Below are 21,851 nucleotides of genomic sequence, written 5' to 3' on the forward strand. Positions count from 1 at the left end.
TGTTTTACATGCCAAACTGTGAATAAATGATTTGTTTTGAATATATTGCCATGTTTGTTTAATGCAAGCAGCCTTCAATGACCACTAATGTGTTTTTAGTGTGTGTGAGCTCGGCTCTGTGTTGGGAGGGTCCTGCCTCAGGGGATCTGGCATCCTTGTGAACGACTGTACCATTTGCATCCAATGCAGCAAGTCTCTTCAGGTTCTTTCTGAAGAGCCTCTTGCAAACTGCTGTAGCCAAGGGTTAGGTGAGAAACAGGCTTACACTTGGACGCCTGAGCCACATCACCAATGGAGAATCACACTGCCAGACAGCTTACCTGCAGTGAACAGAATCTGGGAGGCTCTGATATGCCAGTCTACACGAGAACTCACAAGCTAGGCTTCTCATTCTGACTGGTTTAAAGTTGGCTGGGGTAATACCTCTTGCTTATTTCCGTACAAACACAAGAATCCTACATAGGGGTAAGAGTCTTACCTCAAGTTCATATATCTTTTTCTAAGTTCAGATTTCTTATGCTGACATTTCTTGAGCACTTGGTGCTAGGTTCAGCACTCAGAGCTTTGCATGGATCATTTCAGCCCAATGGTGAGAGTTAACTTAGCGCAGCTGTGGTACAGACTCTGAGCCACACTGTGGATTCAAGGTAAGCTCCGTGAGGATGAGGTCCACAGGTATCTGGCACATAGTAGGTGCTCAGTTAATATTTGCAGAATGAATGAATAAATGAACACAAACTCTTCTGTGTTTGTGTCACTTTTAAAATCTTAAGAAATTGTTCACATAAAAGTGTTAGGAGCTGAGCCAACAATCTTTACCAGATGTCTCTTCTTCTAGGCCTCACAAATTTGACCATGTAGTTAAATGGAAAACAGCTTAGAATGAGGGTGGGAAGGCAGCTCAAGAAGACTCTTTAAAATATGTTAGAACTTAAAACTTTGTCCTGAAATTAAGTCACTGCTCAGCATAGGAAACAGAGGGAAAAGTGACTGTAATACTTGGCAATAGGAATCTCTGTTACTTAGTCTCATTGATGTTCTCTGCACATCTCCTAGAGCAGAGGTTGGCAAACTTTTACTGTACCTGGCCAGAGAGTAAACTTTTTTTTTTTTTTGCGGTACGCAGGCCTGTCACTGTTCTGGCCTCTCCCTCTGCGGAGCACAGGCTCCGGTCGCGCAGGCTCAGCGTCCACGGCTCGCGGGCCCAGCCGTTCCGCGGCATGTGGGATCCTCCCGGACCGGGGCACGAACCCGTTTCCCCTGCATCGGTGGGTGGACTCTCAACCACTGCACCACCAGGGAAGCCCGAGAGTAAACATTTTAGCCTTTATGGGCCATGCAATCTCTGTCTGAACTAGTCAACCCCACCACTGTACTGCAAAAGCAACCATCTTCAAAAAAAAAACAAGTATGGCTGTGTTCCAATAAAATTTTATTTACAGAAACAAATGGCAGGCTATATTTGGCCCATGGCACAGTTTACCAAGCCTTGGTCTAAAGCATGTCTAATTGTCTTAAGTTTTCTGTTTCATCTCTGACAGAAGGATCATACGGCTAACGCCATATAGTTCCCCTTTTATAAGGCATTAAATAAACCATGTATCTTTCACATATCTATGCCTTTGGCCTTGAAAACTCATTGAACAGCACACCATGTAATTTATTTAACTGTGGTATATTATCTTATAAAGATGAGAAGAATGGAGTTCGTAGCCCATAAGGTTTTATTGAATGTACCATTTTTAAATGGCCTCTAATGAAATCCTAATTTTATGGAATCTTTTTATTCTTTTTGCATCTCTGAGCTTTCTCACTCTTTTTTTTTTATTGTGTGTGTGTGTGTGTGAAAAATATACATAACAAAGTTAACCGTTTTACCTGTTTTTAAGTGTCCAGTTCAGTGGCATTAAGTACATTCACAATTGGTGTGCAGCCATAACCACCAGCCATCTCTAGAACTTTCTCATCATCCTTCACTGAAACTCCATAAACACTAATTCCCCATTCTCCCTCCCTCCAGCTCCTGGCAACCACCATTCTACTTTCTATCTCTATGAATTTGACTGTTTAGGTACGTCATCTAAGTGGAATCATATAATATTTGTCCTTTTGTGTCTGGCTTATTTCACTTAGGATGTCTTCATGGTTCATCCATGCTGCAGCATGTGTGAGAATTTCCTTCCTTTTTAAGGCTGAATAGTATTCCACGGAGTATACATGCCACATTTTGTTTGTCCGTTCATGTGTCAATGGACTTTTGGGTTGTTTCTACCTTTTGGCTACTGTGAATAATATTGTTATGATCATTGGTGTACAAATATCTGTTTGAGTCCCAGTTTTCAATTCTTTTGGTTATATACCCAGTAGTGGAATTGGTGGATCGTATGATAATTGTTACCTTTTCGAGGAACCACAATACAGTTTTCCATAGTAGCTGCACCATTTTACATCCCCACCAGCAATGCACAAGGGTTACAATTTTTCTACATTCTTGCCAACACTTATCTTGGTTTTTTGTTAGTTTCTATGTTTGGTTGGTTATAATAGGCACGCTAGTGGATGCAAAGTGGTATCTCATTGTGGTTCTCAGTTGTTTTTATGCTAGTGTTTGTAGTTAGTGTAAAAAATAGTTCATTTAAACACTACATTAATTTATATCTCATGCAAATTTTATATATATATATATTCACATATATGTGCATTTATTCCTCTCCTAATGCCAAAATTATGTGAGATGGCTTCCAAGGACATGAAAACAATAAGATGAATAATATACATAGCTAAATTCATGGCATTGGGGATATAGAAGACTAAAAAAAATGAACCAATAGCCACGATTAGATGAACCTGAGAGTGTGTTGTGATGTCCTATACAATTACAAAACTAAAGTGACAAAGTCAATCCTGAACTTGTTAGTGGCCAAAGAAAAAAGGGAAAGGGGGCCAGTAACATGATTCACTTATTCCAGATGATGAAAGCTCAGGAAAAAAAGGCTTTTCTTGGCTCGCAGATATAGGAAAATAAGCTATAACTATTTTAAAAGAGATGATATGTTACTGAAAGCAGCAGAATTTTTGGTGAAATTAATGGGGCTGGAATTGGGAATGACTCCTCTAGCCTGACTGTTATACAACTTTTTTGTGTGTTAAATGGTAGTTTCAAAGTACAATTTTAGGAAAATAAAAAGTCAACTCCACATCTCTCAGCAGAGCGATAAGGACTATTCCTTTGGACTTTAGTCACTGTTTTATGTAGGACAACTATGTAAGATCTTGAATTCCCTCATATATGTTTATATATGTACCTGGCATTTGCTTCCCAGGTCACAGATTATAAATGCATATGTGTTTGTACAGATAATCTTCTTAAGAATATATCCTTATCTTCCTTTTGGAAGGAGGGAAAGATCTTCATGTTCAAATTTGATATTGAATTTCTGCTTCAACTTGAAACTACAGGAACTGATGTATATTTTCAAATTTATACCAGAAAAAAGGCTTCATGATAACTGGATATGTTGCCAAACCAGCCTTCAAGCAATTGAAGAGCAAAGCAAATTAAAAATAAGAATAGAAGCCGTATCAAACAGATGTTTTTAAAGAACTGAGAAAGTGTCAAAATTACTCTAAAACTGAAAGAATTGGTCTGAAGTTTTACCCAGAAGTTTGGATGAAGAATAATAACTGACATTTCTTGAGCATTTACAATGTTCCAGGCATAGTTCAAAGTGCTTTGTATGTATTAACTCACTTCTCTAAACTCAACAAAGTTAATACTACTGTCATCATTCCCATTTTATAGATAGGGAAACTGAGGCATGGGGTAGCTGAATATCCTTGCTCCAGGTCATACAACTAGGAAGTGTTAGAGCTAGGATTCACACACAACCACGCATTCTGGCTCCAGTGGCCAGTCACTGACCCACTAAACTGCAGGGGTCCCCAGCCTCTGAGGTACCGGTCCCTGGCCTGTTAGGAACCTGGCCACACAGCAGGAGGTGAGCGGCGGGTGGGCGAGCGAAGCTTCATCTGTATTTACAGCTGCCCCCCATAGTTCACATTACCACCTGAGCTCCTCCTCCTATCAGCATTATGGTGAGTTGTATAATTATTTCATTATATATCACAACGTAATAATAATAGAAATAAAGTGTACTACCATAAATGTAATGCGCTTGAATCATCCAGGAACCATCCCCCACCCCCACCCCATCCGTGGAAAAATTGTCTTCCACGAACTTGGTCCCTGTCGCCAAAAAGGTTGGGGACCACTGCTAAACTGTACTGCCCCTTGATGTTACAGCAAATGAACCAAAGAAGTATTGGTTGGCCAGTGGGCAAATAAATATCTTCTGTTGTGTCCCTATATTTTGTTTTGTTTTGTTTTGTTTTCTTTAAATGATCAAACTTACCTTAATTATCCTTGAAATTTCCCTTAATATTCTTATGTAGAATTCCCAGTAGTAAATTTTTTTTTAACATCTTTATTGGAGTATAATTGCTTTACATGTATCCCCATATCTCCTCCCTCTTGCGTCTCCCTCCCACCCTCCCTATCCCACCCCTCTAGGTGGTCACAAAGCACCTAGCTGATCTCCCTGTGCTATGCGGCTGCTTCTCACTAGCTATCTATTTTATGTTTGGTAGTATATATAAGTCCATGCCACTCTCTCACTTCGTCCCAGCTGACCCTTCCCCCTCGCCATGTCCTCAAGTCCATTCTCTACGTCTCCGTCTTTATTCCTGCCTGCCCCTAGGTTCTTCAGAACCTTTTTTTTTTTAGATTCCATATATATGTGTTGGCATATGGTATTTATTTTTCTCTTTCTGACTTACTTTACTCTGTATGACAGTTGCTAGGTCCATCCACCTCACTACAAATAACTCAATTTCATTTCTTTTTATGACTAATATTCCATTGTATATATGTGCTACATCTTCTTTATCCATTCACCTGTCGATGGACACTTAGGTTGTCTCCATGTCCTGGTTATTGCAAATAGTGCTGCAATGAACATTGGGGTGCATGTGTCTTTTTGAATTATGGTTTTCTCTGGGTATATGCCCAGGAGTGGGATTGCTGGGTCATATGGTAGTTCTATTTTTAGTTTTTTAAGGAATGTCCATACTTTTCTCCATAGTGACTGTATCAATTTACATTCCCACCAACAGTGCAAGAGGGTTCCCTTTTCTCCGCACCCTCTCCAGCATTTGTTGTTTGTAGATTTTTTGATGATGGTCATTCTGACTGGTGTGAGGTTATACCTCATTGTAGTTTTGATTTGCATTTCTCTAATGATTAGTGATGTTGAGCATCCTTTCATGTGTTTGTTGGCAATCTGTATATCCTCTTTGGAGAAATGTCTATTTAGGTCTTCTGCCCATTTTTGGATTGGGTTGTTTGTTTTTTTAAATATTGAGCTGCATGAGCTGCTTGTAAATTTTGGAGATTAATCCTTTGTCAGTTGCTTCATTTGCAAATATTTTCCCCCGTTCTGAGGGTTGTCTGTCTTATTTACAGTTTCCTTTGCTGTGCAAAAGCTGTTAAGTTTCATTAGGTCCCATTTGTTTTTGTTTTTATTTCCGTTTCTCTAGGAGGTGGGTCAAAAAGGATCTTGCTGTGATTTATGTCATAGAGTGTTCTGCCTATGTTTCCCTCTAAGAGTTTTATAGTGTCTGGCCTCGTAAATTTTTTTAAATGATAAAAAATGGAAAAAATTTAGTTGAAAGATGAAACCTTATTCAGCTATTATAAAGTATGTTTTTACAGTTTTAAGAGCGTGGAAGAATGCTTTTAAAATGAAGTAAAGCAGCAGGATGTAAATTTATTGGAAGCCCAGCTCCACCTCTCCCACCCTCCAAAAGAAACTATTGGAAGAAAGATGGGAAAGTTTAATTGTAGCTATCACTGGGTAGGAGAATTAGGAATAACTTTTTTTCTTATTTTTCTTAATTTCCATAGAATTTACTTGAATACTATCACAGACCCAAAAAATGAACTAAACTTCATTTTTTAAAAAGCTAATCAGAGCTGTTCTCTACAAAGGCAAAATACGAAGCTCCTAGTGATAATCTCACTGCATAACTTAAAATCATTTCCGTGAGCCCTATGCTATAGGAGTGAAGGTGGCATGATTTAGACTTGCACTGGTGTAGCTATTTAATTTTAAAGTAAAATGAAAAATTCTGCAATAGTCACATCTCCAGTGTTCAGTAGCCACAAGTGGCTAGTGACAGGTTTTCCATCGTCACAGAAAGTTCTATTGCTCAGCACTGGTTTCAAAGAAAGAACATGGAATCTGGAGCCATACGCCTTGAAATCGAGTCCTGATATGAGCTGATACTTGCTGTGTGAAATGAGCAATTTACTCAACCTCTCTGAGCCTATTTCCCCATAGACATTTGGGACTAATGATAATATCACTTCCCATGAAAGGAGATTAAGAAGATCAAATAAGATAATGCATGTGACAGTTCTCTGAAAACTATAGTGTAGTTTAACAGGTTGTTGCCGCTTCACAAGTCCCCCAGCCTGAACTTAATCTAGCTCTTTGTGCACTGATTCCAAATCCATGAATGATTCATACCAAGAATTTTGCTGATAGGGAACGACACCGTAAAAATCAGACTTACCAGCTCTTAGCACAGTTCCCAGGACAAGTCCTTGGTAATGTGGGTGTTCCATTTCTTCCTTGTAAAAAGCTTCCGCACACAGCTCTGTATCTTCAGTAACACCTCCTCGGTTTTTTCCTTAATATAAACACATTGCCCTCCTTCCATTCCTAAATGAAAAAAGCTGTCTTAAAAAAGAAAGCAAAGAGGTTTTGTCTGTCAACGAAATAAAGGGGGTACAATGCTGTAACTAAAAGGAAGTCAGTCTGACTTGACAGTGCAGGAATTAAGCAAAAGATGTTGCCAACTGCTGCAAGAACGTGAAGTTTTCCTCAACAATGACAGCAGGTTCTCTATGCTTCAAAGCTATTGGGTTACTGACTAAGCGGAAGTACTTGCTCATTCTGATTCTTTTCCCCCGAGTCACTTCTGGTTTTTCCTGCAAAACACCTTGCCCAATTTAGACAATTTTAGAGCTGCTGCATATCTAGAGCGGTCTCTATCTTATTTTTCATTCAACCACCTGATAGTTAAGCGTGAGTCTTGTATGGCTTTGAAGAAGAAAGAAAGAAAAAAAAAAAACAAGTTCTGACTCAACTCGGTAAAGATTCCACACTCACCCCCTCCCTCCTGCCTCCCCCAGGTTTCCGCCGGGCTTGGATGCCTTTGACATTATGACCGCAGAGGATTCCACCGCAGCCATGAGCAGCGAGTCGGCCGCTGGGTCCTCCGCCAAGGTGCCCGAGGGCGTGGCGGGCGCGCCCAACGAGGCGGCGCTTCTGGCGCTGATGGAGCGCACGGGCTACAGCATGGTGCAGGAGAACGGGCAGCGCAAGTATGGCGGCCCGCCGCCCGGCTGGGAAGGTCCGCACCCGCAGCGCGGCTGCGAGGTCTTCGTGGGCAAGATCCCGCGCGACGTGTACGAGGACGAGCTGGTGCCCGTGTTCGAGGCAGTGGGCCGCATCTACGAGCTGCGCCTCATGATGGACTTCGACGGCAAGAACCGCGGCTACGCCTTCGTCATGTACTGCCACAAGCACGAAGCCAAGCGCGCCGTGCGTGAGCTCAACAACTACGAGATCCGCCCTGGCCGCCTGCTCGGCGTGTGCTGCAGCGTGGACAACTGCCGCCTCTTCATCGGCGGCATCCCCAAGATGAAGAAGCGCGAGGAGATCCTGGAAGAGATCGCCAAGGTCACGGAGGGCGTGCTCGACGTGATCGTCTACGCCAGCGCGGCCGACAAGATGAAGAACCGCGGCTTCGCCTTCGTCGAGTACGAGAGCCACCGCGCCGCCGCCATGGCGCGCCGCAAGCTCATGCCCGGCCGCATCCAGCTTTGGGGCCACCAGATCGCCGTGGACTGGGCCGAGCCTGAGATCGACGTGGACGAGGACGTAATGGAGACCGTGAAGATCCTCTACGTGCGGAACCTCATGATCGAGACCACCGAGGACACCATCAAGAAGAGCTTCGGCCAGTTCAACCCGGGCTGCGTGGAGCGCGTCAAGAAGATCCGCGACTACGCTTTCGTGCACTTTGCCAGCCGCGAGGACGCCGTGCACGCCATGAACAACCTCAACGGCACCGAGCTGGAGGGCTCGTGCCTCGAGGTGACGCTGGCCAAGCCCGTGGACAAGGAGCAGTACTCCCGCTACCAGAAGGCGGCCAAGGGCGGCGGCGCAGCTGAGGCGGCAGTGGTGCAGCAGCCCAGCTACGTGTACTCCTGCGACCCCTACACGCTGGCCTACTATGGCTACCCTTACAACGCGCTCATTGGGCCCAACAGGGACTACTTCGTGAAAGGTTAGTGGGGACTTCTTGCCTGGGTAGGCCCAGGGATCCGCGTCTGCCAGGCGGGCGGCGTCGGGGGTCTGGTGGCTGTCATTTACCGAGCCGGTGGACGGCGAACCCCTTACCCACCCTCGTTTGGGTATGGGTTCTGGGTTCTGTTCTTTGCTGGCGCTTAAGGCATGCACTTCTACAGCACTGAGAGAAATGCAGATCGTTAGTATGTGTGGGATGAGTGGTAGAATCATGGGCGCATGCAAGCTCTTCCTGCGCTCAGCCTTCCAGGGCCTGCCTACTGTGGGGCTAGTCCGCAAGGCTCTGGGTTCTTAGGTTTAAAACTACGTGTGAAATGAAATCTTTAGAATGTTGGGGATTAGGGGGCACAGTGTTGTCGTTGGGTTTTTTGTTGGGGTTGTTTTGTTGTTTGTAGTCACTGGCTAGCCTGTAATGAAACCAGGCATTACACTGGGAAGCAGAATGCTTCTTAGCCTCTGGGTCCTGTTCTGTGCTTCTGTGACTGCTTCTGTGACTTAAGTCAGCCCCTCTAACCTCCCGAGGCTTGTTTTCTCACGCGTAAAATGAGAAAGGTGACTAGCAGTTCCCCTTCCACAGCTAACTTTGTTACAGTCTGTGAACATTTTTATTTATTGGAGTTGCAGTTGCAGTCCTAGGAACTCATCCTTCAAGTTCATCTCTTGCATTAAGCAGACATTTTAGGGTGCACCTAGGCTGGAATAGAAGGTGTGAAGCATCTTCGAGCTCATTGAAGGGCGGAGGTGTAGCCACCTGCAGCTTAGAGCCAGCGCAAACACCTAAGTGCCAGGAACCTTGAGCTAAGGTCCGCCTCCTGTACTGTTGCTATTGGTAGCTCATCATGTTTTGTGTTGTTATTATAAGCAGGCAGCATAAGAGGCCGGGGTCGAGGTGCAGCTGGCAACAGAGCCCCAGGGCCCAGGGGTTCCTACCTTGGGGGATATTCTGCTGGCCGTGGTATATATAGCCGATATCATGAAGGAAAAGGAAAACAACAAGAAAAAGGATATGAACTTGTACCGAATTTGGAAATCTCTGCCGTCAATCCAGTTGCCATTAAACCTGGTACAGGTCAGTATAAACTGGCGTGAGAATGGATCTTTTCAGCCTGAACCCCAGCCCTCCCTTTGAAGTGACTTCCTTGGGTACTTTCATCTCCATATGGGTTCCTCTTCTCAAAGGCAACCGAAGATTAGGCAAGGAACGTGGCCTCCTGGGCCTTCTTATCTAGAACTTAGGGAGATAGTCTAGTGTCTAGTTTTGACCACGTTCCAGTCAGACTTTCCGATAGTGGGTTTTTCAAATGGGTATCACCAGTTGTTAGGCTTTTTTTTCAATTAGGCAGATTCTCAACTAGGGAGATTGGGATGGGGTGTGCAGAGAGAGAAGAACACGAGTCTCTTCTGTGTCTTCTACCAGCTAAAAACTTTCTTCTGCTTACTCAAGCCTATTTCTACCACATGCATCGGAAGCCAGAAGGCGCATTTCTTTGCTAGTTCTGAGAGTTGCTGGGAAGGGTAGAAAATTCCCCTTCAGGAGCAAATAACACTGCTGTCTCTTGTCATGGTCTTAACAAACCAGAATGCCTGGGAGCAGCAGTGAAAGTTTTTGCGGCTGATTTCCAGCTCTCATTTCCACCTTTTGCTGGATCCGTAGATTGGGGGTAGGGGCACTCAAGTAATTCAAGCCAGGGACCTTGAACTTTGCTTCCACCCTCCACAGACCAGGCCCCACAAACCAGTTTTCCAACATTGTTAGTGCTCGTTAGCCTAATGTGAAACAGGTCTTTCTGATCCTAACCTGCAAGGAGCTTTATTTAACTCCACAGTGTGAACATAGCACAGACTCCCTATTTACACACACCACACAAGCCCACACATGGGAGATTCTTCCCTGATCCTCCTCCAGACCTTTTCCCGGTCTCATGGAGGGTAGATTGAAGAACTCTTTGAGAACATCCTCACTTGGAAGCTCAGCCTCTCTGACTTTCTGTTGGCTGAGGTCTGCACTCCTTCTCCCGGCTGAAACAGACTCAAGGGAGCTGTGCGAGTGGGGCGTAGGTTGGCATTGGCCACATAGAGCTTACAAAGCATTTTCCCAGTAGAGTTTCCTTTTTAAGTAATCCGGTGATTTTTTTTTTTTTTTTTTTTTTTTAATGCCTGTGAAAAAATTCTGCAATTTCTGCAGGTAAGTGACTCCTTAGACTGGATTTCCTTATAAATGCCATTGGTGCTTTAAGCAGTGTAAAACAGATCCTGTTTCTCCCTGTAATTCCATAAAGCAGAGCCTGGATACAAGACTTGTCACTTCTACTTGTTGGGAAAGGGACTCCTGTTGGCATTAGCTTAAGATTTAACTAGAGAAAAGAACTCTTAAACAACCTTTAAGCATATAGTTGTGTTCTGGGGCATGTAGTAGCTGACAGAATAATCCAGAGTTGCTTAGTACGACTCAAATATGGCTCAAACTTACAACCCTTTCTGGGCCCTATCCCCATGACCTCTATTTCTGATTAATCCAAAAAATTAGAACTATGTATTTTAGGAGGAACACCAGGGCAGTAGTGAAGTATCTGGGCACAACATCACATGGATGGAAAGGCAGGTAAAAGATTTGGTTAAGATTTTAGGTATATTTTGGGCTTCCCTGGTGGCGCAGTGGTTGAGAGTCCACCTGCCGATGCAGGGGACACGGGTTCGTGCCCTGGTCCGGGAAGATCCCACATGCCGCGGAGCGGCTGCGCCCGTGAGCCATGGCCGCTGAGCCTGCGCGTCTGGAGCCTGTGCTCCGCAACGGGAGAGGCCACAGCAGTGAGAGGCCCGCGTACTGCAAAAAAAAAAAAAAGATTTTAGGTATATTTTATTGAATGGCTGTATCATTGTTTAGCCCACAGTCATTTCTCTTTACCTTATATCATCAGCTTTTATTAGAAGAAATTACTTACAGTTGGAGAAAAAACATAAGTGAAAGGTTACTTTGTGTATGCATTTCAATATTCTTGCTCTTCCTTGCAACACACACATACCACACACTCACGCAAACTCCCCCACATCAGGGCTAGTATTTTTTTTTCTTTTTACCTCTCCTTATCATACATTGACATTCGATAACTGCTGTCTGTTTGAATCTCTGGTTGAAATGAGCCCTTTGGACTTGACTCACAGAAACATGTCTTTGAATTGGCAGGTACCACCAAAAAAAGCAGTCACTCTACTGCTTTGCTATTATGACTGGCCATTAGAAAATTAGGGAATTTTCCATTTTTTATTATGTATTTTTCCTTGAGTCAGTAATATTGAAATCTGAAATGTGGGGTGGGGAGGATGTACACAGACCTCTGAGTTCTCAAAATGAAACCCTCAACAGCACCAGCTTTTTAAAACGTGGTGAAAGTGAAAAGGGCAGCGGGTCTGGTAACGAGTTAGATGAGTGATAAGGAACCAGCAGTCTCCTTCTCACACTCTTGGGCCTCAAGCCCCTGCTCTCACTTCTTATTCTGAGACTGTTTTCTCAGAATTAGAAGGCCCTTTCTTGCTCTGTAGAACCTCAAGAGTAAGAGTCAAAATGCGATTTTCTGTTAGAAGCAGTAGGAAATGTGGGTGCAGAAACCTAACTCTAAGCTTTCCTTCCCTGATGATCTATGGGGAGACCCCATTGGTACCCATGTGTTTCCTTTTGAAAGTCAAGTCAAGGGGACGAGGGGTACCTGCCACCTCCTCTCTCTTCCTCTTGGGTAGCACCTGTACTGAGGGAGCATTAGTTAGAAGGGAGAGCCCTTGGCTGCTAAACTTGGTTTTTAAAAATATTGAGAAGGTGATGGACCTCCTTCAGTGACTGGATGACTGACCTGTGTTTCCTTCTTACTTCTCTTGCAGTGGCCATCCCTGCCATCGGGGCCCAGTATTCCATGTTTCAGGCAGCTCCAGCTCCTAAAATGATTGAAGATGGTAAAATCCACACAATGGAGCACATGATCAGCCCCATCGCTGTGCAGCCAGACCCAGCCAGCGCTGCCGCGGCCGCGGCCGCCGCCGTCATCCCTGCCGTGTCCACGCCACCACCTTTCCAGGTAGGGTTCTTACTGCGGTCGTTGCGTTTGTGTGAGGCCTCACGTGTCGTGGATTCATTTAATACTCCACAGGAGAATTTACTGTGTGCCTAGCTCTCCGTTAGAACTATGGGACTGGATGACAGACAAATTTTGTAAGATAAATCATGGCAGGACAGAAAAATTTTCAGTAATAATTGTACTACCCCAATATCGTCACTGTATTAAAGATGGGAAGCAGTATGCAAAAATGGCATGTGTAAGTTTTCACAGTGTCATAATATTATACATACTATTTTTTTTTTATGATGCTGGATAATTTTTAACTCATGTTCTTATTGTTAAGGAGCTGACACACAAAATCCCGGGAGATAGTTCACGTTTTCCCATTCCAGATTATAGTTCAGTGAAGAGTTATTTAAAGTCCTGCTGCTCCCTCACTCCCTCCCTCCCTCTCTCTGTATCAGTAGATACATATGTATACATGCATACATATATATGCATGTGGCTGTAGAGAGAGAAATGTCTAGAGAAATATCTATAGAGATAAAGATACATGAAACTTTACAAAACCTGCCTTTACTCCTCTCTTACCACCATATCCAACTATTCCCACATCTCCTCCCAATCCAGTCTTACTATTCCATCCTCCTTCCCCACCTCTACTTACTCATAGTGTTCTCCTCTCTGTGGTTTCTTCTCTAGAATCTCTCCCATCCACATCTCACCTTGGAAATCATGTCTCCCATACTTCTCATTACCTACAGTATTCCTTGGCATTTGACTGCCAGTGTGTTCTATCTCCCCAATTAAAACAAAGTTCGTCCAGAACAAGAGTTATGTCTTATATTGCTTTGTATCTGCAATGTGTAGTACACAGGGAATGCTTATGTGATATATCATTCATCCAGACAGAAAAATAATCTCGTTGAAGCTTTCCTTTGTGAGGCAGTGAATCTCAACTACCTTATCAATCAATAAGCATATTAAAAACTCAGGCCGGGGATGTCTTTTACCTAATTGAGTAAGAATTATCCAGGGGACATGTTTATATTGATAAAACAGAGATTCTTAGATTCAAAGCCCAGAATATTCCAGTTCAGCAGAACTGGGCTGGGGTTCTAGAATCCATATTTTGTCCCAGCTCCTCAGTGATGCCGAAACAGAGCCAGACTGTGAACCCTCACAGTAGCCTGCTGTTTGCTTGCTGTTGCCCACTCTGAGCCCCAGTCTTTTTTTTTTTTTTTTTTTGCGGTACGTGGGCCTCTCACTGTTGTGGCCTCTCCTGTTGCGGAGCACAGGCTCCAGACGCGCAGGCTCAGCGGCCATGGCTCACGGGCCCAGCCGCTCCGCGGCATGTGGGATCTTCCCGGACCGGGGCACGAACCCGTGTTCCCTGCATTGGCAGGCGGACTCTCAACCACTGTGCCACCAGGGAAGCCCTGAGCCCCAGTCTTGACTGCACTATTCAGAAAGGGTCAGGCCATGTGAAGTTTATCTATCAATATATCGTCAAGTATTCTTTAACTGCAAAAAGCCAAAAAAAAAAAGGAATAGGTTGGAAATGACTCACAAAGTAGTTATTCCTGTGGCCTGACTATAAGTATATACAGTAACCTACAGGCATTACTTTGTGGAATTTTGCTAATAATTTCTAATTCCTCTTTACTAAGAAACTCGTGAACTTTGGTCTTTGCTGCATGGTCACAGTTCTGGTGGACCCCAAGTTCCAGGCTTCATGATCACATTCTGGAATGCAGACTGTTTCTATCTTACGTCAGTCTGCACTGCATGCTGCTGTGGGGTCTTTACACGAAGTTGTGGTTTGGGAATTTGTTCAGTGTGCTGTCATTAGCAGTTGATTCCTGTGGAGATTGTTTCCTTCTCCAGTATATTCTGCAGAATGCCAGGAGCTACTTCATTTGTAACGTGGGAATGGCTTCTTTGAGTGTGTGTGGCCCTGCCACTCTCCCTCAGGTCTAAGTACTCTGTATCCTGCCTCGAGTTCATTGACCTGGGTTCTCTGACGTGTTCAGTCCTCTGCCGCCTCTGTGTTCTCTGCCAAATTGCAGCAGAGGGAGGAGCTTTTTTTTTTTTAATATTTATTCATTTATTTATTTGGTTGCACTGGATCTTAGTTGCGGCTGGCGGGCTCCTTAGTTGTGGCATGCAAACTCTTAGTTGCAGCGTGCATGTGGGATCTAGTTCCCCGACCAGGGATCAAACCCAGGCCCCCTGCCCTGGGAGCGCAGAATCCTAACCACTGTGCCACCAGGGAAGTTCCCAAGGAGCATTTTAAGCTCCACGGATCAGTAAATAGAAAACTTCTTGGAGTAGAGCAACACTGGAAATCAGTTCCCAGCATGGCTTCCAGAACCTTCTTGGGGAACACCTTCGATCTTCCTCCTCTGTTTTGCAGGTGCTCAGGGATGTTCCTGTTTGGCCATTTTATATCCAAAGTTTCATATAGCCTTTGCAAGCAATTAAAAAAAAAACTTGCAGGTATAGACGATCATTTTTTCACGTTGATTTCTCAAAGTGTTCTCAGTCTTCACAACAAGTCGGTGGTACAGATAGAGCAAAGATAACCATTCGTTTTTTGAGAGGAGCAAAATTTGAGGCCTTTTTCTCTCCCCCTCCCCAACTCCCTATGCTCAGCCCAACCCCATTGCGCTCACCTGAGCCCAGGTGTTGGGCTGCAGTGTAGCACATGGAAAGGTTTTTCTCACATGTCACCTTCCCTGTGATTCCTTCCCTTTGTGCATTTGTCATTAAAGAGATGTCCACACATTTGGAAAAGATAGCTTGCTGTCTTGCTGTAAACCACAGTCTTCCCAGTTCTGAAGATTGTCTGCCTGGTCGTAAAGCGTTTCTAATAAGATATTCATTGTGACTGCAAGGCTAAACGCACAGGCTCCAGAGTCACACATCCCCTTGCTTAAGAGCCATGTCACCGGGACTTCCCTGGTGATGAAGTGATTAGGATTGCCGTGGAGCAACTAAGCCCAGGCACCACAACTACTAAGCCTGCGCACTAGAGCCCACGAGCCACAACTGCTGAGCCCGTGAGCCACAACTACCGAAACCTGCGTGCCTAGAGCCCGTGCTCTGCAGCAAGAGAAGCCACCGCAATGAGAAGCCTGCGCACCGCAATGAAGAGTAGCCCCCACTCACCGCAACTAGAGGAAGCCCGCGCGCAGCAACAAAGACCTAACGCAGCCAAAAATAAACAAAAAATAAATTTATAAATAAAATGAAATAGGTAAAAAAATACTTTTCAAAGAAAAACAACATCATACAAATAAGGCACTTAGAATAGTGCCTAGCAGACTGTAATCTCTCTGTTATTGTTATCATTTAGTATAATTATTATTTTGGTTACAGTTGAAAGAAATGACTCTTAGGTTATGAAGTTCCTTTGCACATAATTTTGTGACTCTGATTTGCAGGTGTTGTAGAGGAATGATAAGTAATTCCTTTATAAAAATCCAGGAAGAAGTAATTTTTTAAAACCTAATTCTCCATTTCACATATCCTGAATTGTTTATTTTAAAGATACATTAAGACAAGGAGACCACAGCAGCATGTACTAGAGGGCATTCTATGAAACATAAGGTGCACCAGATGTTTCGTTAAATGTGTGTTTTATTTTACCAAACATCTATCTACTTTTCCATAAAGCAGCTCAGAGAACGAGCTCCATAGCAAACACTTCGGGAAGTACGGAACCAGTCTTCCCTGCATACTCCTATTTGTTCTGAAAACAGTATGTTACACTTTCAAATGGAGGGAAGGAAGCAGCAGGGACTTTCAGAGCCAGCATGGCATCTGCAGTGAGGCAGCTTCAGTTAGCTTGTCTTTCCCCACTTCCTCGTCATGTGGAAGCCCCACCTTATTCTTCAGAACCCAGCTCAAACGTCTCCACTTCTGAGATGCTTTCTCTGGCTCCTCAAGTTAGTTGGCTCCTTCTCGAAGCTTCTACAGCAATTTGTTTATATAGTGGTGTCATATCTTAGGTGGGAGACGGTTGAAGAGATCACATTTGCTGAAAATCGTGTCTGGTCACAATCTTTTTAGGTCACAGCTTAAGAAGCTGACCCTTTGGAGATCTGTGTACTTTGTTCCGTAAAGTGGTCACAGACTATGCTTCTTTCTCTCCGTTCTTGAAACATCATGTTTCTTCAGTTAAGTATGAGTTCAGGCAGCTGGCATGTAGTTCAGGAAAAATATTTCTTCTTAGTTACAGTGAGATCAACTGAGTAAAGGGTAGACCTCAACTCCCATCTCTAGCTCACTCTGGGGCATAGGCTGATTGTGTGGAGTGGTGGGCAGAAGATTCCAGAGCATTGGAACTTTCCCAGAGCATTCCAATTCCATCAGTGTCACCAGCTGAATTCGAATGAGCCTTGAGGATGCAACTTCACCTTACTTTAATGGCTCCTGCCTCACTCCCTTACAGTTACTGTTTGTCTACCCCTCTGCCTTTCTGCCCTGAGAATGGCAACTTTTGTTTTGTTTTGTTTTTCAATAAATTTATTTATTTATTTTTGGCTGCGTTGGGTCTTCGTTGCTGCGCGCGGGCTTTCTCTAGTTGTGGCGAGCGGGGGGCTACTCTTCATTGCGGTGCGTGGGCTTCTCATTGCAGTGGCTTCTCTTGTTGTGGAGCATAGGCTCTAGGCGCCTGGGCTTCAGTAGTTGCGGCACGTGGGCTCAGCAGTTGTGGCTCGCCATCTCTAGAGTGCAGGCTCAGTAGTTGTGGCGCACGGGCTTAGTTGCTCTGCGGCATGTGGGATCTTCCCAGACCAGGGCTCGAACCCGAGTCCCCTGCATTGGCCGGCGGATTCTTAACCACTGCACCACCAGGGAAGCCCAAGAATGGCAACTTTTGTTTCTCTGTTTCTCCTCCAGACTCCTGGGAGTTGAATGAATCAATGAATGAATGGGTAAGTAAGTAGCTACACATGTTCAGTAAGGATTCTTTCTCTCCCTCCTCCTTAGGGCCGCCCAATAACCCCAGTGTACACGGTGGCTCCGAACGTTCAGAGAATTCCCGCTGCCGGGATCTACGGGGCCAGTTATGTGCCATTTGCTGCTCCGACCACAGCTACGATTGCCACGCTGCAGAAGAACGCGGCGGCCGCCGTCTACAGCGGGTACGCAGGCTACATACCTCAGGCCTTCCCCGCCGCTGCTATCCAGGTGCCCATCCACGACGTCTACCAGACCTACTGAGATCCACCCACCACGATCACTGAAGGAACACTTTACTATTTATGAAGAAAGAACGTGTTGGGTTAGCACACACGAAACCTGAACATGAAGAATGTTATCAGATACCATACTGGAATATTTTATATACATGAAGTTTTCACTAGTTTTTTTAAGACTGTTTTCAATTTAGCAGACCTGTGTTTGTACATTTCTAAGAGGCTTGCAATGGTTTGTGCCTTAAACACCATCTCTTAAAAATTTGTATGCTGTAGTACATTTGTATAGAGGTTTTCGTTTTTGTATTTTTAAGGATATATTTTCAGTATGAAGGTTATTTTCTTAACTTCTGCACTCCAGAGATTTCTATTTTGTAGTACCTTCAATAGTAAATATATCAACTATATATTAAAAAGCACACTTGAGCAGCTAGGGAACTATTTTGAAAAATATATTCAATATTTAAAGATACAAACAATAGTGCTTTAAAAATACTACATAAAACGTTATTTTAAAAGTTATACTGGAAAGTGCAATTTTAAAATGAGTGAAACCTCTATTTCTGCTGGAATTAAAAGTTGACGGGTGTTACTATGTGTTATCCATGACGGTTCTGTTTTTTAAACACTCGACCTCTCCTTAAGCCAACATTGAAAGACTTGTCACACTTCTGAGTCCAAACACTGGAAAGCTCTCTCACCTGCCACCATCACCCTGGGTCCCTGTTCCTTCTCCAAGTGCCTTTGCTCTTAGATAGGTTCTCTCCCCACCCACTAGCCACCCTGTCCCCCTGTTCCCAGACCCACCTTCGTGTTCGGCAAGTCTAGGACAAATGCATTACTCTGACAGAGAAAACATTGATGACTTTTATACTTCTTTTTGTTGGGGTTTTTTGTTATGGGTTTTTGGTTTTTTGGGGGCGTTTGGTTTGGTTGGGAGGTATTTTCAATAGCAGAGTATGTGTAAGCACAAGATTTTAATAGTTTGCATAAGACATCTTTGCATAGCTATTTAATTGTCCAATATACAACTTTCATTCCTTTCCTAATGCTTTTATTTTATTATATTTGTTTTGAAGTATAAGTTTGTAGAGACAGAGAATGTTATTGTAGACAAGACCCTGAAAGACTCTTGTCGGCAGATACGCTTCTAGTTGCCTTACCATGTTTCATGGGAAATGTCTGTGGTTGTCACGGTGTCGGAAATACTGTTTCTTGAACAGGGCCTCCCTCCGTTGCCATGCAGGTGGCAGGTGAACTGAATTGGGGCATGCACAGCCAGGAGGAGGAGGAGAGACCTGCAGGAGTAACAGATAGTTTGTAAATATCTCCTAATCCTTGTTTTTAGCTGTTCTATGTTGCAGAAGTTCATGGTACCTAGTTGAATGCAAAGTGAAACCATTTTATTTCAATGTTATTGAACAGTTTTGTTTTAGTAGGAAGTAAATGTATTGTTGCAGTGTTTTGTGCCTGGTTAAAGGCCTTTGTTTAGCAGAGTGAATGTAAAATACAGTAAACTGTTAAGATTGTCATCTACTTTAGGAAATACACCAACTTGGAATTTTTTGTTTTAAAGGTTCTATCAAGGAAGTGAGGTGTGCAATAGATGGCACGGCCACAGTTGTGTGTTTATGTCATATTGGAGATTCCATCAAACCTTCTACTCACTGAATTTTGCTGATGGCTGCATTCTTATTGTGGATTATAATAGGATAGTGCCCTTAGCAAATGTATTAGTTTTGTTTTACATTTTAAATTAAGAGATTCCCAAATGCCCTCTTCTCCCTCATCTTAGGGTGGGTTGAATTCTTTATATATAAGCAATATTTATTTAACTGTTCTATAAAATTATTGAGTGCCTGCGAAGGCCTTTAAACATTCCTAACCTTCCTTTCCATCGTTCTTAAATGACATAAAGTAATTGTGCAATGTTCCTGATTCTGTACCCAGCAAACTGCATCCAAACTCAAATCTGTTGTAATGAGTAATCCAACAAAATGCAGTCTGGATTAGATCCCCATCCTTTGACTTTATGTGAAAGGAGTACTCTCCTACTCTCCTTCCAGTGAAGGATTCATTATCACAGAGGTTCACTGGATGAGACTGACCCAGGGGTCTTACTGTATTTTACATGTGCCTGTAAATTATTTGCAAAAAAGAAAAAGGAAAAAAATGGTGTCTTAACATGGCAACTACCAAACTACCTTAAAAATAAACGTTGCTGACATAGCCCGTTAAGGATCAGTGAGCCTCCTACCTACCTATGGTCTGTCTGTTCCTGTTGTTTGAAAAACATTTCACATATGTACACTACTGAGGTAAGTTTGTAACTTGAAATGTGAACTTTTTTTAGGGTTAAGAACAAACTATATAAATGTTTAAAAAAAACCAAACTTTGGAGTTCTCTGTTTTCAAACATGCTAGCAGTTTAGTTGTTATCTTTAGTTGCATTGTATTTGAAAAGCTTTTAAGTTTATTTAGATCTTGCTTCATTTACAATACATTCTTAGGATGTATGTAGTAAATAAAGCTTTCTTTAAAGCAATTTCAAGACCTTATTTTAAATTGTGTTTTTCTTTATACACATTTTTTTTTCTAACAAAATTAGAATAACCCTTACAGCATAGAAGGAACTAATTCATTATTTTCAGCTGGAGAAAATCATATCTTTGATTTGGAATTACTAATGAAGATGAGGCACATAGTAAAAATTGTAAATTATCAGTGTCTTCAAACGTGTGCCCAGGTGGTACAAAGTTGAGCACTCATCTACTACTCGGCACCTGGATTAGAATGGGATGTGGCAAAGCCTGTCACTGTTCTCGGCACTGGTTTGTTTATGATCCCAAGAGCGTTACACTCAGAAATCTACATGGAGGCAGTTGATGAGACCTCGAGTTGTTTGGTGGTCTCATGAAAGTGCTGGGGTGACCTAATGTTGGTCACCGCATTGGAAACCAAAGCCCTCTGTTTCACCTTTTTCACAGCACCCAGCAAGATTAGCAGGGTACTGCCTTTTTCTCTAGAGATCATCACTAACTTCAGGTAGGATCCATCAGCAAAGCCAATCAAGTGATTCAAGGGAAACTGGTAGGTTGTCAATGGAATTCTAAAAACTGCCCCACGTGGCTTTGCTGTTGATTAAGAATTTTACCTTCTTAGTCTTGAGCAGCCTGGGTCATGGCCTCCCGACCCACATTTCTTAGAATTCTAACTTCCTGCTTCCTCTTAAAAGGAAAAAAGGCTCTTTCAGAGGCAGAAGAGGCCAGGGAACTTCCCAAGATGACAGATCATTAGCCAGTGTTTTCAAGGGGAACAAGATCTGCTGACTCCTTCTTGTTCTAGGAGAAGAGTACAGATGCTTTTCAAGTTGCAGAATCAGAGTTTGATTGCTCTTGTCAGAAAAAGAATTAACAGTCTTACAAAATGCATATTACACCTCTACTAGATGCTGCCCTGCCCGGCTTTGTTCTAGGAGCTGCGGTGACTACAGCATCAACAAAACCAACAAAACCTTGCACACATAGAGCCTACATTCCAGTGGGAGAACACGGACAAAATAAGCAGGTAAATAGTGTGTTGGGTGGGGATAAAAGCTTTGCTTGGGTGATTCATTAGGCTTTTGGCTTCCATTGCCACAGGACCTCACAAGAACTCAGTGAAGTATGCAGAGCAGATATGTGACCGGCCAAGGTCCCACAGCTGGTAGGAACCAGGGCAGAAATCTGTGCTCAGACTCCAAGTCCCAGATACTTTCGAACAGCAAACACACTGACCCTGGACATGGACAGATTCGGCAGTGCCAACAACCGACTTCACGGTCAACAAAAAGAAAAGGAAAGCTTTTCTCCAAGTGTAGTTTCTTTTCTGTTGGTTGGCTTTTAGTGTGTTTTCAAATGCAGCCTCTTTCCTTGGGGGGATGGGAACTGAAGGAAGAATGGCTGAAATGCCTACTTTCAGCCTGGAAGACACAGCACTAGGTGAGCTGCTAAAATTGTCTGGTAGATTTAAGGAATTCGATCTACAGTGCCGTATCGAGGATTATGGAGAGGGCTAAACAACTATTGTTAAGAAGTCAACTGTACCCTTCTGCTTCTTCACTAGGATAGATGCCCCAATTTGTTTTTAATTCCAAAAATATCTGTCAAGACAACATGCATAAG

At 43.4% G+C, this 21,851-nt stretch overlaps 1 protein-coding gene across 4 annotated transcripts in view; it reads left to right on the forward strand.

The window, feature by feature from the left end:
• RBM47 (RNA binding motif protein 47) overlaps positions 1-20,234 on the forward strand; it is a 164,300-nt gene extending 144,066 nt beyond the window's left edge. For 2 of the 4 annotated variants that reach the window (XM_024731753.1, XM_024731754.1), the window contains 4 exons: positions 7,256-8,415; positions 9,298-9,504; positions 12,309-12,502; positions 17,480-20,234. In XM_024731753.1, the coding sequence (XP_024587521.1) occupies positions 7,287-8,415; positions 9,298-9,504; positions 12,309-12,502; positions 17,480-17,713 (1,764 nt within the window). In that variant the 5' untranslated portion in view covers positions 7,256-7,286 and the 3' untranslated portion in view covers positions 17,714-20,234. The remainder of the gene's footprint in view (positions 1-7,255; positions 8,416-9,297; positions 9,505-12,308; positions 12,503-17,479) is intronic. The other 2 variants (XM_024731755.1, XM_024731756.1) reach the window with 2 other exon arrangements.
• Positions 20,235-21,851: the final 1,617 nt, after the last annotated feature.

This window comes from Neophocaena asiaeorientalis, unplaced genomic scaffold (assembly GCF_003031525.2).
Source record: "Neophocaena asiaeorientalis asiaeorientalis breed wild unplaced genomic scaffold, Neophocaena_asiaeorientalis_V1.1 scaffold39, whole genome shotgun sequence".
In the NCBI taxonomy this organism is placed as follows: Eukaryota; Metazoa; Chordata; class Mammalia; order Artiodactyla; family Phocoenidae; genus Neophocaena; species Neophocaena asiaeorientalis.